At 39.2% G+C, this 17090-nt stretch overlaps 1 protein-coding gene across 6 annotated transcripts in view; it reads right to left on the minus strand.

Moving 5' to 3' along the window:
• ASAP1 (ArfGAP with SH3 domain, ankyrin repeat and PH domain 1) overlaps window positions 1-17090 on the minus strand; it is a 397004-nt gene that overhangs the window by 170241 nt on the left and 209673 nt on the right. For all 6 annotated transcript variants that reach the window (XM_017962314.3, XM_017962320.3, XM_017962317.3 and 3 more), the window contains one exon: window positions 783-928. In XM_017962314.3, coding sequence (XP_017817803.1) covers window positions 783-928 — 146 coding nt within the window. The remainder of the gene's footprint in view (window positions 1-782; window positions 929-17090) is intronic.

Genomic DNA, 17090 nt, shown 5'->3' on the forward strand with positions numbered 1-17090 from the left:
GAAATAATTTCATCCCCCAAAACCAACATCAGTCCAGGTGGTGTTACCCAGAACCTTTCTAAGTGTGCATATGGTGTGAGGGCTGGGGAGGGTGTTGCAGCACAACATGGGGATGCCTATACATGACTGCCTGGCAAATAGTTTCCTCCACCACCCCCATCTCTGGGTCTGCCTCCTGGGGCCAGCACCTCTAGTGTCTCAGATCTTTAGGGTTTCTTCCTGTCATTTACCTCGGAAACCAGAGACTCCCTAAATCTCAAAATCCTTTTCCTGGTCGGGGGTTAAAAGGATATGGGGAGTTGAGGGAGGTTCATTATTCATAAATCAGAAACCAAAATGCATGATCACCTTCACACAAGTGAGATATACTTTCAATGTGTATTTCCAATGTATGTTCGACACAGAAATCATCATTATTCTTTTAGCCAATCAAAAAGCAAAAGTTGCTAAAGGTAATCTTTAAAAAAAAAAATCAATGGTAGAGATGTGGAAGAGAACTCAGGTTAAGCAGTTTCTCTCTCAGCTTCAATAAATCTACTCTATCAGCTGGGCCAAAGGTACAAATTCCAGGAATTTCACAATGGGATTTTCTTTAAGCAAATCCTAGGTGACTAAAAAGCTTTTTAGTTGAGGTGTAGAAGTCACTTAGGTCTAAAAAGCTTTTTTTCTTTCTCACCCCTAGGACGAAGGATTGAGGGGGAAGGATTATAGAAATGTTCTCCATATGACATAATATTTTGGAAAGGCTGTACTTCTTTTTACTCACATATGTAATGTCTTACCAGGTTTTTCAGCAGTGTGGACAGTTCCTTTGTAAGAGTAGAAAACTTGACAAACGCAGTGCCAAGGTCGGGGTTGTCTCGACTTAAAAAATTACTCCCAAACTTATCAAGAACTTGTGCATAGTTTTCTTCATTTTGTACATGATCTAAAAACAAAAAAGAAGAAGAAAGGAGACTGAGCTATTATTTGCCACAATGAAAAGTTATTTTGAATACCGATCACTACAAATTCTCAAAATGGAAGCATAAACTGCATCAATTATTTATTGCACACATCCCAAAGGTTAGGTTAGGAGTACACTAAATATTCTAACTCACTCTACTAAGGAAGATTTTCTCTTTTACTTTTACTTTTTTTTTTTTCTTTTGGAGACGGAGTCTTACTCTGTCTCCCAGGCCGGAGTGCAGTGGCATGATCTCAGCTCATTGCAACCTCCACCTCCCAGGTTCAAGTGATTCTCCTGCGTCAGCCTTCTGAGTAACTGGGATTAAAGATGCGTACCACCAGGCACGATTAATTTTTTGTATTTTTCACCAAGTTGGTGAGGCTAGTCTCAAACTCCTGACCTCATGATCCAACTACCTCGGCCTCCAAAACTGCTGAGATTACAGGTGTGAGCCACTGCGCCTCGCCTTACCTTTTTTCATTTACAGAATTTAGTTCATTTATAGTCCAGTTAATCCAGTAATTCCTCATAGGTTGAGGGGTCAAATTACATCCCATTTTCAAGCAATTAAGAAACTGTGAGTGACTGGGTATGGTGGCTCCCGCCAGTAATCCTAGAACTTTCGGAGGCTAAGGTAGGCAGGTCGCTTGAGCCCAGGAGTTCAAGACCAGCCTAGGCAACATGGCGAGACCCCATCTCTACAAAAAATTAACAATTAGCTGGGTGTTGTGGCATGCACCTGTGGTCTCAGCTACTTGGGAGGCTGAGTTAGGAGGACTGCTGGAGACTGGGAAGTCGAGGCTGCATTGAGCTGTGATTGCGCCACTGCACTCCAGCTGGGTGACAGAATGAGACTCTATCTCAAAAAAAAAAAAAAAGGAAAGGAAAAAGGAAAAAGGAAAGGAAAGGAAACGGGAAAGGAAAAGAAAAAGGAAAGGAAAGGGAAAAGGAAAAGGAAGAAAGAAACTATGATTATCTGAAAAAAGAGAAAATTCTCCTTGGAAAAACAATCTTGGATGGCAAAAGAAAAATTCATGTGTCCTAACAGGTTTCTTTCCCTGCAACTAATCTTCATTTCCTTTAATTTTGTCTAAGTTCCAGGTCTGAGGAATAGTATTTGTAAAATGCTTTTCACAGTCCATCTCTTGCTGCAAAATGTTCAGAATTGGATCAGATGAATTAGGTGCACATGAGAAATATTAACTGGTGAAATTTTCTCCTCCCTGAGCTTTTGTTTTCCAATCCATAAAATGAGGCCAATAACTACCTTACAGAATTGTGGTACTGATGAGCTGACATAAAGTATATAACAGTTTCTTAACAGAGCAAATACTGCATAAACAATAACCCCCCACTGCCTTGAAACATGTTCTTCGTCTGGCTTCCAGGATATTACATTTTCTTGAGTGTCTTCTTGCCTCATGACTGGTCCTCTCCATTGTCTTTGCTGGTTCTTCACCTCTCTGACCTCATCATGTTGAGGCCCCTCAGTCTTGGCCTTTTCCTCTCTATTTTTCCTTACTCTCTTGGGATCTCAGTCTTACGGCTTTAAATACTTTCTATCAGCTGATAACTCCCAAATTGATATCCCCAGCCCAGACAAACCCACTCTCTGTTAATATGTTGAATCTTAACATGTCTAAAACCAAACTCTTGATCTTCTTCCCAAACCCTCTTTTTCTCACAGTCCCCTATCTGTGGCAATGGCAAATACACTCTGCTTCTGAAGTGGTCTCTCTGTTGCTGCTTTTGCTTCCCAGTAGTCTGGTATTGACACAGCATCCAATGTAACAGTTATATTGTGCATCAGATCTTGTGACTCTTGTGGCAGACATTACCACTTGCCATGGATATCCAAGTTTCCAATCCTTGCAGGGTTACAGAAAGGAGTACTGCATTTCCCCACACTCTTGAAGTAAGGCAGGAAATATGGCGTGCACCACCCAAGGCCATGTGAGTGGAAGTGATGCATACCACGTTCTCTTGGAAGCATTTCAGATGCCTGTACTCAACTCTCCATCTCCCTCCTCTGTTGTGCTGCACAGAGAAGCATGAATTTCCCTACATAGTATTTACAGAATGAATAAGTGAATAAACAGATATTTATCAAAGTTGTATCATTAAAGGCTTTACAATAAATGATTTTTCTTCATAAAGTCTTCCTTTAGTTGGAAACAATCCTTCCTTGCCCACAATTCTCTGTACTTCTACTGCAGGATTTTCTACCACATTCTATCATATATATATGTATATATACACATATATATGTATGCACGTATATATTCGTGTATATGTGTGTGTATATATGTACACACACACACATATCTTTTCCTACCACCAGACCGCAAGAGGCAGGGATTACCTATGGTTCACTTCTGCATCCCTACCCAATGGACACTGCTGTAGATCTTTCAGTGAGCTGGACTTTCAAAGCTGTGGCTTGGTTAGTATTTGTTGACCTGGATTTACTGAATTCCTTTTCAGGAATTTAAGAAGCATCCCCTTCTGAAACAGCCTAGGATGTTCAATAATTGAGACCAAATTTTTAAATTTTGCTTTCAAACACACCTCAGTAAGTGCATGGGTGCAATGGGCACTCATGAAACAGAACATGAGTCTGGATTGGGAAATAACCCAGGAAGTCTAAATACCATGAAGGAAACAAGTGTTACAGCAGTCCAGTGAAATGAAACGAGGCCCTAGCCAGCCTTCTAATCACCACATTAAAAATTCATGGTGCCTGCAGTGGTTGTCAGCATCTCAGGCTGAGATATTAAAAAATGCAGCTCTGGTTACTATCCAAGTTCACTCAGAGAAGCAGCTCAGAAAAACACAAAATAAAGGCCACACCAGCTCAACCAAGAGAACACACGTGTCTCCCTCATGTGCTGGAGCTACTCCTGATACCTTATGTCTGAGGCCAAAGAGGTCCCACCTTACCACCAAGACTCCTACCTCATCTGATATCCTCTTCTGATTTTGGAGACCTATGAAAAAAGAATTCAGCTGTCTGTTCATTTTACCTGCTCCCAAGGGAAGCACCTCAGTAGTAAAAATAGGTATACAGGCTGTTTTCTTGAGACTATCAAATATTTCAAGTGAAAAATATAATTTGTTAGAGTAATCGAATATCCATGTATGCACCACTCAGCTTAATAAATAAAATATTAAAGAATGATCCCCTATTCCCCTACTTCTGTCCCTCTACCCAATTCCAATCTCTTTCCTTCCCTCCCTAGATACAGCCATTATTCTCAATTGAAATTTCATGTGGAGGTTAGAAAGAATTACAAGAAGCTCTCAGTCTATCAGTGATGACAGACTCATTGAAGAATAAGATGGACTTGGCTAAGGGCTAAGGCAGAGACAGGCCATGGGAAGAAGGTGCTGGGAGGAGCTGAGAACCTTCTGTGACCCAAATGCTTATGCTTTCTACAGTCTCATATTTCACCCTCACTAGTTCTGCAAGGGAAGAATTATGCTTATTAGGTAGATGAAACATGAAATGTGACGTGAGTGAGGCGGAAGACTAGATAAGTATAGGCTAGGTCATGGGTCCTGTATGTTTTGCTAATTCCACAGCTGAATAACCACGTAGTTTCTTTCTCTATATATATGCATATGTATGTATGTATGTGTGTATATACTGGCATATATATGTCTCACATATATATGTATGCGCGTGCGTGTGTGTGTGTGTATATAAAAACATTGCCTAGCTTAGAGATATAACAGTTTAGTAAGACATATCTTGGGGTAATAATAATAATAATAATCCTATGAAAATAAAAACGATAGAAAATTAAATGTAAGGTGCTTAAAATAGTGCCTGACATGTGGCATGTGCCCCAAAATGTCAGCTACTGTTACTGCGATATACCCATGACTACTTATAATACAGAGAAATGTCTGTAATATCAAAAAGAATAAAAACACAGGTCTCACGTCTTAACTATTTTTTTTAACATACTGTATTATAAAGTTATCAATGTCAATACTAGAAAGATCACACACACGTCCCCGAGACACACACCTGTGTACAAAATTAAGGGTTTACCCAGCAGATTTTCAACAGGCACAGAGAGTGAGACAGCAAAGAACCATGATTCTGGTGGAGGAAATAGCAAGGGCAACGGCAGAAGGGATGAACACATTGCAGAGTACATTCAGCCATCTGAGGGGAATGTCAGTTCGGAGGTATAGGGAAGAGGAGGGAAAGAAAGCTGCAGTGGTGGAGCACTGCCACAGGAACGAGTGTGTCTGAAGGAGAGGGACTGGTAAGGCAGAAAATGGCCCACTCACTTCAAGAGGTTTTAGAGAGCAGGATGCAGCTCTGTTTTAAGATCTTTACTACATGCGAGCACTGGGAGACTTTTGGGCACACAGTACGGTGGAGGCTAGGGTAAGTAGGTGAGAAAGAGACTGGATAGAAGAAAAGAACACAGAAAGAAATGTGATTCATCCATGAAGAAGAGACATTCTTTCACAATATTCCTAAGAAACTTCTGGCATCCATGACATTGTTGCAGAAGGCAAGATAATTGTTTTGTTGTTGTTGTTAAGACAAGGTCTTGCTATCGTAGACCTGCGTGGAGTGCAGTGGCATGAACGTGGCTCACTGCAGTCTCAACCCACTGGGCTCAAGTAATCCTCCCAACTCAGCCTCCAAAGTAGCTGGGACTACAAGCACATGCCATCAGGCAAGGCTAATTTTCAATTTTTTGTAGAGATGGGGTCTTGCCATGTTGCCCAGGCTGGTCTCCAATTCCTGGGCTCATGTGATCCTCCCACCTTGGCCTCCCCCAAGTGCTAGGATTTACAGGTATAAGCCACCATGCCTGGCCTGCAAGATAATTCTAAGAGCTAGGTGAATCCTTTCAGTTCAAACAAGAATGAAATAATACAAGAATGAAATCTGGTCTAGTTTTCACAACTAGACCAGAAAAGGCCACTTCATCAGGATTTCAACTGCCAGCATTTCTGTGGGGAGATGACTAATATAAACTAATCACCGATTTACTACTGTAGTATTACTATTCCAGTAATAATCATGATTAGAGCTAGTTTATTGACTGTATGTTATTGTATTAAGCACTTTAGATACAATACATTACTCCATTCACTCTTACTAACAGTCCATGAGATAAGTACTATTACCATCCAAGTGTGTAGATACAAACACTTACCCTTGTTCATACAGCTCATAAATAAGGGAATTTAAATTAGAATATGCCACCCCAAAACAAACCACTTCAGCATAACTATTATTTTGAGCTTAAAGCAATTAAGAAACAGCAAGGTGGCTGGGTGCAGTGGTTCATACCTGTAATCCCAGCACTTTGGGGGGCTGAGGTGGGCAGATGGCTTGAGCCCAGGAGTTTGAGACCAACCTGGGCAACATGGTAAAACCTCATTGTATTAGTCCATTCTCACACTGCTAAAAGACATACCTAAGGCTTGGTAATTTATTTTAAAAAGAGGTTTAATTGACTCAGTTCAGCATGGCTAAGGAGGCCTCAGGAAACTTACAATCATGGTGGAAGGGGAAGCAAACACATCCTTCTTCACATGGTAACAGCGAGGAGAAGTATGAGAGAAGTGCAGAGTGAAGGAAGGAAAAACTCCCCACAAAACCATCAGATTTTGTGAGACCTCAGTCACGACGATGAGAACAGTATGGGGGAACAACCCCCGTGATTCAATCACTTCCTATGAGGTGGGGATTACAATATGGATTACAATTCAATACGTGGGGATTACAATTCGGATTACAATTCAAGATGAGATTTGGGTAGGGACACAGATCCAGACCATATCACTGGTCTCTACCAAAAATACAAAAATTAGCCAGGCACTGTGGTATGAGCCTGTGATCCCAGCTACTTGTGAGGCTGAGGCAGGAGGATTGCTGGAGCCTGGGAAGTCGATGCTGCAGTGAGTGGTAATTGTGCCACTACACTCCAGCCTGGGTGATGGAGTGAGACCTTGAACAAAGAAAAGAGGAAGAAAGGAAAGAAAAGAAAGAAAAAGAAGGAAGGAAGAAGGGAGAGGAGAATGGAAGGAAACGAAAGGAAGAAAATATTCTGCCTAAAAGTAAGGCATAAATCTCCCTTTATAAAGTGTTTCCCCCCACCTCCTTTCTAGGAAGAGGAGAAAAACCCTTGTCACAAGAGATGAAATGTCAGCACCAAGATGAACCTGCATAAATAAACCTTGTTAAAATAATCCCTATCATCTATTTGTTTCCCCCTTATATTTATCTTCCCTATAATTTACTGCCCTATAATTCCTAGAAACCTCTTTTTCTCTGTCTTGTCACTTCTCCACAATTTTCTGCCCTTTGCTAAAATGGTATATAAGCTCCTAGGCCTAGCTGCTTCTTCGGGGTTTTTCATTTCTTTTCTGTGAGGCCCCTTATGTCCATACTAAATAAGCCTTTTCTCCTGTTAATTTGTCATTTGTCCATTTAATTTGCAGATGTCAGCCAAGAATGTTTTTTCCCTCCCCTACACTCCACATCCTAAAGTAGGACAGGCCTAGGTTCAAATCTTAAGTCTATCATTTACTGTCTGTGTGGTACCTTGGTCAAGTAGCTTTATCTTTTTAACCTCATCCTCCCCATCTGGAAAATGGAAATTATAATGGCATTTACCTCATAGAGATGCTATTAAATATAAGATATTGCATGCCAAGTGCCTGGTACACGATGAGCTCAATAAATATTTATAATGGCAATGACACAATGATGACAACCATACCAACTATTCAACTTTGGCCACTGCATTGGAGCCAGCCTTTTACCCCGTGGACAAGAGGCAGAGGCTTCAGACAACGCAGAAGAGTTTCTATCCCTAGGGATTGGCAATAGCAAATACCTTAGGAATACATTAAAATTCAATACTCTTTAAACTTTCTTTGTATATTCATCCAATGAGGCCTTCCTCAAAACTTTCAGAACCATAGCAATTATTGAATAGGTCTCTCCCTGACGGGTTTGTCTAACTAACACCATGTGTTATATCTTACCAAATTGAGCAATTTTCACAAAACCTCTGGACTGGACTGCCTGCCAACCTAACCTTTGATTCTCAGCAACTCTAATTATGGCTGCTACTTATTAAGCACTGACTATGTAGAGGGATTCAATCACAGTGAATATCCTGAAACTCATGTGATACTCCCTCAAGGCAGTTGCTTTATCAATAAGAAAAATGAAACTCAGTGGTGAGGAAAGGATTAGATCCCACTTCATTTGATTCCAAAACCTATCCTTCTCCACTGACACACTCAGGAAAGACTATCGTGGATACCAGAATATTGTGTGCCACAATATCTATTCAGAATCCACTATGTGAAAGACTTGATGACAAATACCAGGAACAAAAAGGTAAATAAAACAAGACTTCCTGTCCTGTAATAATACTGACAAAGTAATAATAAAGATAATTATTTGCAATTACAATTTTTGATTAATGTGCCAAGAAGTATGCTAAGTATTTTTCCTGCGTTATCTTGTTCAATGTTCACAATTTAGAAACCGGTTTAGAGTAGTTAAGCAAGTTGCCCCAATGTCATACAGATAAGAAGCAGTAGTGACAGGCACTGACCCTAAAGCCTGTGCTCCTAACTAGTGTACTTGGTTAAGTGTAGGAGCCTCTAGAAGTCTTTTAACTTTAGCCAGATGCCAAGTGATTGAGAAACCTGAAAATCCAGGTCTTAGTTCCAGACTCTACCATGTCAGGAGACTGAAGCTCCTAGGGGCCTTAATTTCTTCACATATAAAACAGGTCTAATAACATCATCGGCCCTGCAGATTGGCCACCAACAGGTAAAGGTGTCAAAATTAATACAAAAGCTCTTTTGGAAAAACACAAAAAAATTATAAAACCACAAAGGATTATTTTTACTTAACGGGTATAATAAGGCCTTGAGAATACTCTCATAAATCCATCCTAAAGAGCATTCCAAACCACAACCAGGCAAACCTAGACATCATTTGGTGAAAGATCACACAGAACACAGGCCTCAGTGACACAGAGACTGGGGTCTGAATCCCCACTCTGGTTCTAACTGGGCATATATAACCTTGGAAATGGCACTTAACTTATCTGGGCCTCAACTTCATACGTGAAATGGGACAATGACTATAAGGTATATGGCATGAGTCTAAAAATACCTTTACTTCTGTTAATTTCATATACCCTAAAATTCAGAGCTGAAGTTCTGATGCTAATGGATGCTAATTTAAACATGGTATTTTTTGGAGGATTCCAGGACATATAAGATGACTGTGGATCAAATTCCACGTTTTCTGTTTATAAACTGTGATCTAGGGCAATTTATATATCATCTCAGACTCTGTCTTCTAAGATGTAATTAATACCTACTTGATGGGGTTATTAAGGGAAATAGATGAGAAAGACTATGAAGTGCCTCATCCAGTATCTGGTATGCAGTGGATGTTCATAAGATGCTAAGTACCATTCCACACTCCAGAGTCTTACTTCCTTAATTTCCCATACTCTTTCCTGGGAGCCTAGCCTCTCTTCCAAGGTCTACGCATGTTCTCCTTCTTAGTTAAGAGTCCAGAGGAACACATGATAAATATGTGTTTATCATCTTATCCTTATGAACGAGGAAAAATCTTCCAGAGGCTAGCTGGGAGACGTGCGTTATTACACTCCAGTCATAAAACCTATCCAAAGTTCTCCTGTCTATAAGTTCCATCACAATTTCAGGACTCACCCTGACTTTCAATGTAAGTGTAACCTACCAAGCATCCTGTTATTCATTCTCTTCTTAGCCTCCTGACAAGCTGGGGGTCCCAGCTTTACACAGTTATATGTTCAGTTCCCAGTGCTGGCCCTGGCACATAGTGAGTGCTCAGTAAAATGCTCACTGCATATAGTGGATTCTCATAAAACAAGTCTTTTTCCTTCTTGCAAAAAATACTTACCAGCAGCCATGTGATAGCCATATAAAATACAGTGAGCTATAATGTAATAATAAGCCCATGTAATATGTGACATAAATCATAGCACTGCCATAAAAGGGGAAGTGACAAATTCTTTTTATATTATCCTATACATATTTTGTAGCACTAATCACACTTATAAAATATTTAATTCTATTTGTTTTTAAAATTATATAAGTAATTCATATGCTATTACAGAGATATATAAAGATAAAATTATAATTTCCTTTCCCCTCTTCCAATCCCATCCCCTTAAAATAAGCAAAGTTAATAATCTGGAGTGTATCTCAGTGACATCTTACGATTTTAAAAAACATACATACACACACAGACACACAAATATAGGTGTTTTCACCCCTTTCTCCCTTTTAAAAAAAATAAGTGGGATATTACATACGACCACCATGGCTTGCTTTTTTCCTATGGAATAAAAATCATGAAATTTAATATAAGTAAATCTAATTATTTTAACTGTGATTATGTTCCATAACAAATCCTCCTGCTGAGAGGATACTAGGTTTTCTGCAGCTTTTGCCATCAAAACACAATGCTGCAATAAATACTCTTATACACAAGCTGTTACATGCCATTACTTTACCGCTGGAAAAATATATTCACAAAAGCAGGATTGCTGGGGGATAGTGTGTACATTTCAAATTTTAATTAATATTGCCACATTCTTTCCAGAGAAGCTGGTTAAAGCAATTCACATTCCCAGCAGCAATGCACAGGTAACAGGGGCTAACTCTCTTCAACCATATCAGCACATAGATGTTACTGTTCTTTTTTAATTCTGGCCACATGTGTATAAAAAATTGACTATAGTAAGCCTATCTTTTTGTATTTTATTGTCCATTAACATTTCCTTTTCTGCCTGTTTACATATTTAGCTTAGTTTTCCGATGCTAGTATTTTTCCTATCAGTTTGTAAGAATGTCTTGTACAAGGGATAGAAACTTTTATAATATGTGTTGCAAATATTTCTTCCATTTATCTTGTAACTTGTTAACAGTGCCCTCTGCCATAGAGAAATTTAAAAATGTCATGTAATCATATATATCAATCTGCATGCAAAAGACTTTTTTTGGTTTCCTGCCTTATGTTCCTAAGCCTTCTAATAGTTAGTATTTTAAAAAACACTTAATCTTTAACCCAAAACAATGTTTATATAGCACAGGAAAGGGTTTATGAAAGTAAGTTATTAAACTTTTTAAAGTTTTATTCACTTCAATATTTAAATACTTAATACATCTGCAATGAAATTATCTATATGGCATGAGAAGGAGTTCTAACTTTTTTTTCTTTCTTCTGTATGAAAACATACTGCTATTTAAGATGTCCTATAGAAGGCAACTATTTAATATTTGATTTAAAAAAAGAACACAGAGACGACACTTGAATGGAGCGGATTAGGTTTCATAAGAGAAGATAACTGAGCAGAAACTTGAAAAATGAATAGTTGTTTAACAAGTAGACTTGGGGTGTGGCAAGAGGTAGCAGCATACCATACAGGTACCATAAAGTACTCAGGAATAATGAAGCCAGTGTTTGCTTAGGTGGACTGAGATAAACAGAAACTAACATGGAGTCTTTGGTTGCCTCAGAGTTTACCACCTTCAATCTAGAGCTAGGTAGGTTAAGATTTTGTTTTGTTTTAAGAGAGAGGGTATCTTGCTCTGTTGCCCAGGCTGTAATGCCGCAGCATGGTCTAGCTTGCTGTAGCCTTGATCTCCTGGGCTCAAGTGATATTCCCACTTCGGCCTCTCTAGTAGCTGGGACTACGGGCATGCACTACCACGCCTGGCTTTTTTTTTTTTTTTTTTTTTTTTTAAAAGAGATGGAGTCTTACTATGTAGTCCAGGCTAGTCTCAAAATCCAGCCCTCAAGCAATTCTCCCACCTCAGCCTCCCAAAGTGCCGTGATAGGTTAAAGTTTTAAAAGCACTGCCCTCTGTTCCTGTTCATCATCAGATAGTTGCTCAGATCCTTTTTGCCACACCAATCCATAAACTTAGTGCCGCCTGTCCTGTGACCCGGAAAAAATTTGTTTTAACTTTACAGACACCATATTATTGGGGAATGAGGGCTGGATTTTTGGATCTAAGCTCTTTATTTTCTTATCTATAACACTAATTTGGAAACAACTGCTGATTATGAGCAAATTATTTCACTTCCCTGAGTCTCTGTTTCCTTACATTTTCCCACCACCACTAACTGTATTAGTCTATTGTTAAGATTAAAGACAAAGTCCTTGGAGGCAGAAAGCCTTGTGGACATTTTTAAAAACTGCTTTTCTCCATGCCACTTTGGATGATTCATTTCTATAATTTCTGAAGGTCATTTTGAATTTGGAGTTGTTCTTTCAAAGTCCTAGCCAAGCATCAGCAAGAGTCTGGCCCCAGCCTCTGGAGTGTTATCTGGAAACTCAGCATGCATAGTCTCATTTCTGCAGCACTGACAAATCCATTAAATAACAGAGCCCCAAGAAAAGATACCCAAAGAGTTCCACAGGGCTATTACTCAGGATTTAAACAGTATCTGAACATCACTCTCCTATAGCAGAAGTAGAAATGTTCTCTCTTCTGGCTTCATCATACAGCCTTCCTACCTGCCAGAAGAAGTACACATTACACTTCGGTTTACTGATGGCTCTGTAGGTAATTGCAATGCTTTGAGATCTGGCCCCTAAAATAGGTAGCAAAGACACAACCAATTCCTCCCCTGCTTCAGCCTCCACAGTATAACCACCCAATGGAGCCAACCCTTCTAAATAAATAGGTGTTTAAAAATAGGACCCCGTATTTTATGACTAATTCACAAACTTTCACTAAGCACCTACAATGGGATACAAAGGTTATTTAGTGTTTAGAATTATGGCCTTGGGTATGACCTTTAAGTCCTTCTGAGTTAGTTTCTTGGCTTATAAATTATATGTAAAATCGAGATAATAAAACCTCATTGGGTTCTTGTTCTGCTAATGAGGTGGTAGCCTAGGACAGGACTCAGCCTGAGCAGCTACCCTCTGAACCAGTGCTCTGCAAACTATATTTTGTGGTTTTTTTTTTGAGACAGGATCTCACTCTGTTGCCCAGGTTGGAGTGCAGTGGTGCAATTACAGCTCACTGCAGACTTGACCTCACTGGTTCTGGCAATTCTCCCACCTCAGCCTCCTGAGTAGCTGGAACCCCAGGTGCATGCCACCATGCTCAGCTAATTTTTTTTTTTTTTTTTGCAGAGATGGGGTTTTGCCATGTTGCCCAGGCTGGTCTCGAATTCCTGGGCTCAAGTGATTCGCCTCCCTTGGTCTCCCAAAGTGCTGGAACTACAGGCGTGAGCCACACTGCACCTGGACTCTCTAAATTATTTTTAATCATCAATCTCTGTCAGTAAAACATTTCAAAGCATTTCCAATCAATGCTTGTATGTTTATTTAATCAATTATATATTACTATATATTATACTATATATAACATAGTACATATTACATATAACATATTGTTTATATAAATCACTGGTTCTGATCTCAATGTCAGAGGTTCCAAAAACCCCTGAAATTGACTGAAATATTCTGCTTTGTAAGATTTTTTGTTTTAGGTTCAGATAACGTGTGTTGTCTTTCTGAGGTTTACTAAGGGGTCTATCTATGACCCCACAATGTTCGGAATTAGAAGAAATGTTAGCTGTATCTGAAGACAAAGCTTCTTGCCCTTTCGCCAACTCAGACAGTTGGCGAGTCTGAGGCAAGGGCAACAGCACATGTGCGATCAAAAGGGGCAGGTCTCTTTGGATCAGTTGCTATAGAAATGCAGTATTGTTAGAAACTATCAACTCCCCTTTGGGTATAAACAGGGCATTTTAGAGGCTACCAAAGTATCTTCATCTCATTTCATAAACAGACCAGAAAAAAAATCATCATCTCTGTTTCACTGGTAGAAAAACCAAGGTCCTGAGAAATGAAGGACTTGTTAAGAAATACTTAGTTACTTCCTGTCAGAGCAGAGATCACATCCCAGCTCTCTACCTAGGAGCATCCCAACTCCTCACTGTACAGGCAGCATAGAACACTCCCCAAAACATGACCTCAACTAGGCTTCTCCACTTCAGAACTCTGGGAAAAGGCATCACCCTCAAATGTGGACAAGTAAGATAATGAGGACCACAGTTCTCTGTGTTCTACAGATGTGCAGGGTACTCCAAAAGTGTGTGTTTGTGATTCAGAATATACACAATGGGCCAGGAGCAGTGGCTCACGCTGGTAATTAGCACTTTGGGAAGCCAAGGTGGGTGAACTGCTTGAGCCCAGGTGGTCAAGACCAGTCTGGGAAATACGGCAAACCACGTCCCTACAAAAACCACAAAAATTAGCCAGGCATGTTAGCAAGTGCCTGTGGTCCCAGCTACTCAGGAGGTTGAGGTTGGGAGGACCACCTGAGTCTAGGACGGCGAGGCTGAAGTGAGCCAAGATCATGCCATTGCACTCCAGCCTGGGCAACAGCATGAGACCCTGATTTAAAAAAAAAAAAAGATCTAAATAATGGAAAAAACAAATCTTTAACTTGAAAAAAAAATTTAAAAAGACATGTGCCTATTATTTTTTTCTTTTAGCTCATCTGATTTTTCTACAGTAAACACATTAATATCACACTGCACTTTCACAATGGGGGAAGAAACCAGAAAACACCAGTGAGAGAAATCAGCACGGGCTGTTCCAGTCCCCTCAGCACCCATACTGTTCTCCATAAAGAAAAAAGTACATGTTTGATCAATTACCCGAGACATGGAAGATCTGAAAATATCCCTGTTGCCTGTGAATGCAACAGACAAACTGGCCAAGCAAAGTCATCCTCTATCAACCTCTAAATGTTCTGTCTTATGGTACTGATTATCAATGAAAACCACTTCAGAATCAGGCACAATCTGCTTGATTTGCATACCCAAATGGGGCATCACAAAATCAATAAGTAGTTATTCTTTCTTGCTAAAGGCTTAATTGGAGAAACCTCTCCAGTCGTAAAAATAGACATATAAAAATTCACGTTGACATGTGAACTAGAAATAAAATTAAACACACACATATGACTGCTTGTTAGAGGTTGTCATGGCACAGTTGTTTTCAGAGGGCAGATTCTTTGCCATGGTTTAAGTGCAACAGCTTTATACAGGAAAATACAATCCTACTTTAATGAGACATAAACCATTTAAGAATGATGAAAATGCAATTGGAAATAAGAGGCAGCAAGACATAGGTAAAGTCATAGAATCTTGACTGTAGTTGTCAAGAAGGGTCTGTTTAAGGCTCAAAGGTGGTTCCTAACAGTCATTAATTTGAATCTTTATGTAAACAGTGAAAATAATTAATTGAAGACTGAAAAGCACAATGGACTCTACCTGGCACATAGTAGGTATTCAACAAATGGCATCTATTATTTATTTTTACCAAAATAAATCATTAAAGCATAGAAACACATTTCTATATTCGCCTTTAACAGAGCAAATTTGTTGTTCATCCCAAGGCTTAAAAAAAAAACCCCAAACTAGGCTGGGCGTGGTGGCTCACGCCTGTAAACCCCAACACTGTGGTAGGCAGAGGTGGGTTCAAGACCAGCCTGGGCAACATGGTGAAGCCCCATCTCTACCAAACACCACCTCCCTCCCACACACAAAACAAAAATTAGCTGGGCATGGTGGCATGCAACTGTGGTCCCAGCTGCTACTCGGGAGGCTGAGGAGGGAGGATCACCTGAGCCTGGGAGGTCAAGGATACAGTGAGCCGAGATTGCGCTACTGCACTGCAGCCTGGGCAACACAGTGAGATCCTGTCTCCAAAAAAAAAAAAAAAAAAATACACCAACCCCAAACTAGTGGTCGTGGGATGAGTACTCACAAATTTATTTAAAACTACTTAATTTATCATGATGTATATTCCCCAAAGATAGAAGCACACATCATTAAAAAACTAACTCATTTTAAGTAAAATGAGAGCACTCATTCTACAACCAGCAAAATAGAGGAAGTGCATACACAGGCTCATACACGCAGTGAATAGCTTCTAATTTCAAGTAAAAGAATATGCGAGCCAATAACTAGGATCCAAAAATTGAAACTTTCTAAGAAGCCTGGGGTTTTAATATTATTCTGGAAAGAGACACCGATTTTTAAACAGCATTCTTTTGAATCCCTCCAGTTTATCCCCACATAATTTAAGGAGTAATGCTCTCCTGGGTAAGTATATTCACTTTTGGGGGAAAAAAAACCCTTCCTTGACCATTCTGAAGGAACTCATCATTTTAATTTGTTTTCACCTCCTAAGGAGTAATAATAGACCCACAAGAATGCAAAATGCCTTGAAGGCCCAAAGAAATTTGTTTAGATTTTGCTCAATCATGGTATTTCTATCTAAAGCCTTTTAAGAGCTTAAGAATTGTTATTTTTATTAATCAATTTACTATAATTCAAAAAGATTTTTTAAAAAATCTGGTTATCCACAAACTTGGAAACAGCAAAAAAGGTAAAATTTCCTAGAGACAAGCTGCTTTTGTACACCTTGTGACATTTTATTCTAATCTATTATACCTCTTACATATGCCTGTTAAGAGAATTATTCTCCCCACTGAACACCGCAGGATTAAAATAAGCATTACATGACACCACGGTAAGACACCGAACCTAATTACCAACTCTAGTTACAACTGAATTCACACTATACCTTCAAGTTTGAGGAAATGCTTAACTAAAAAATAGCTCAAATGAAGCTGTTTGGTTACAAAAGCATTTGCTTCCTATCCATTGATAAATTTAGTACTTTACCTTTACAATCCTAGATTTCCTTGTGCACTATGAGCTTTTTCTTAAAATACATAGTTTAACAAAATGAAAAACTGCAGAGAACACCACACATTTTTTGCCTTAAAAAACATAAATACTCTCTTATAAAACTACTACTTAATTCTAACTGAAAGGGAATGGGAGACAAAAATGTAAGGAAATAAGAAAATCAATGGCTGTCTTTCTTGTAATGAAAAAGCTACAAAACTGTTTATAACAATTCAGCTGTGTTTTGAAAATAAGACTTTCACATCACATGCTTATGATCAAATTATATACCACTATCATTTTTTTCTTGCCCAGAAACATTAAAGGATTTACAAGCCTCAACTTTCAGACCAAC

The sequence above is a fragment of the Papio anubis genome, chromosome 8 (assembly GCF_008728515.1).
Source record: "Papio anubis isolate 15944 chromosome 8, Panubis1.0, whole genome shotgun sequence".
In the NCBI taxonomy this organism is placed as follows: Eukaryota; Metazoa; Chordata; class Mammalia; order Primates; family Cercopithecidae; genus Papio; species Papio anubis.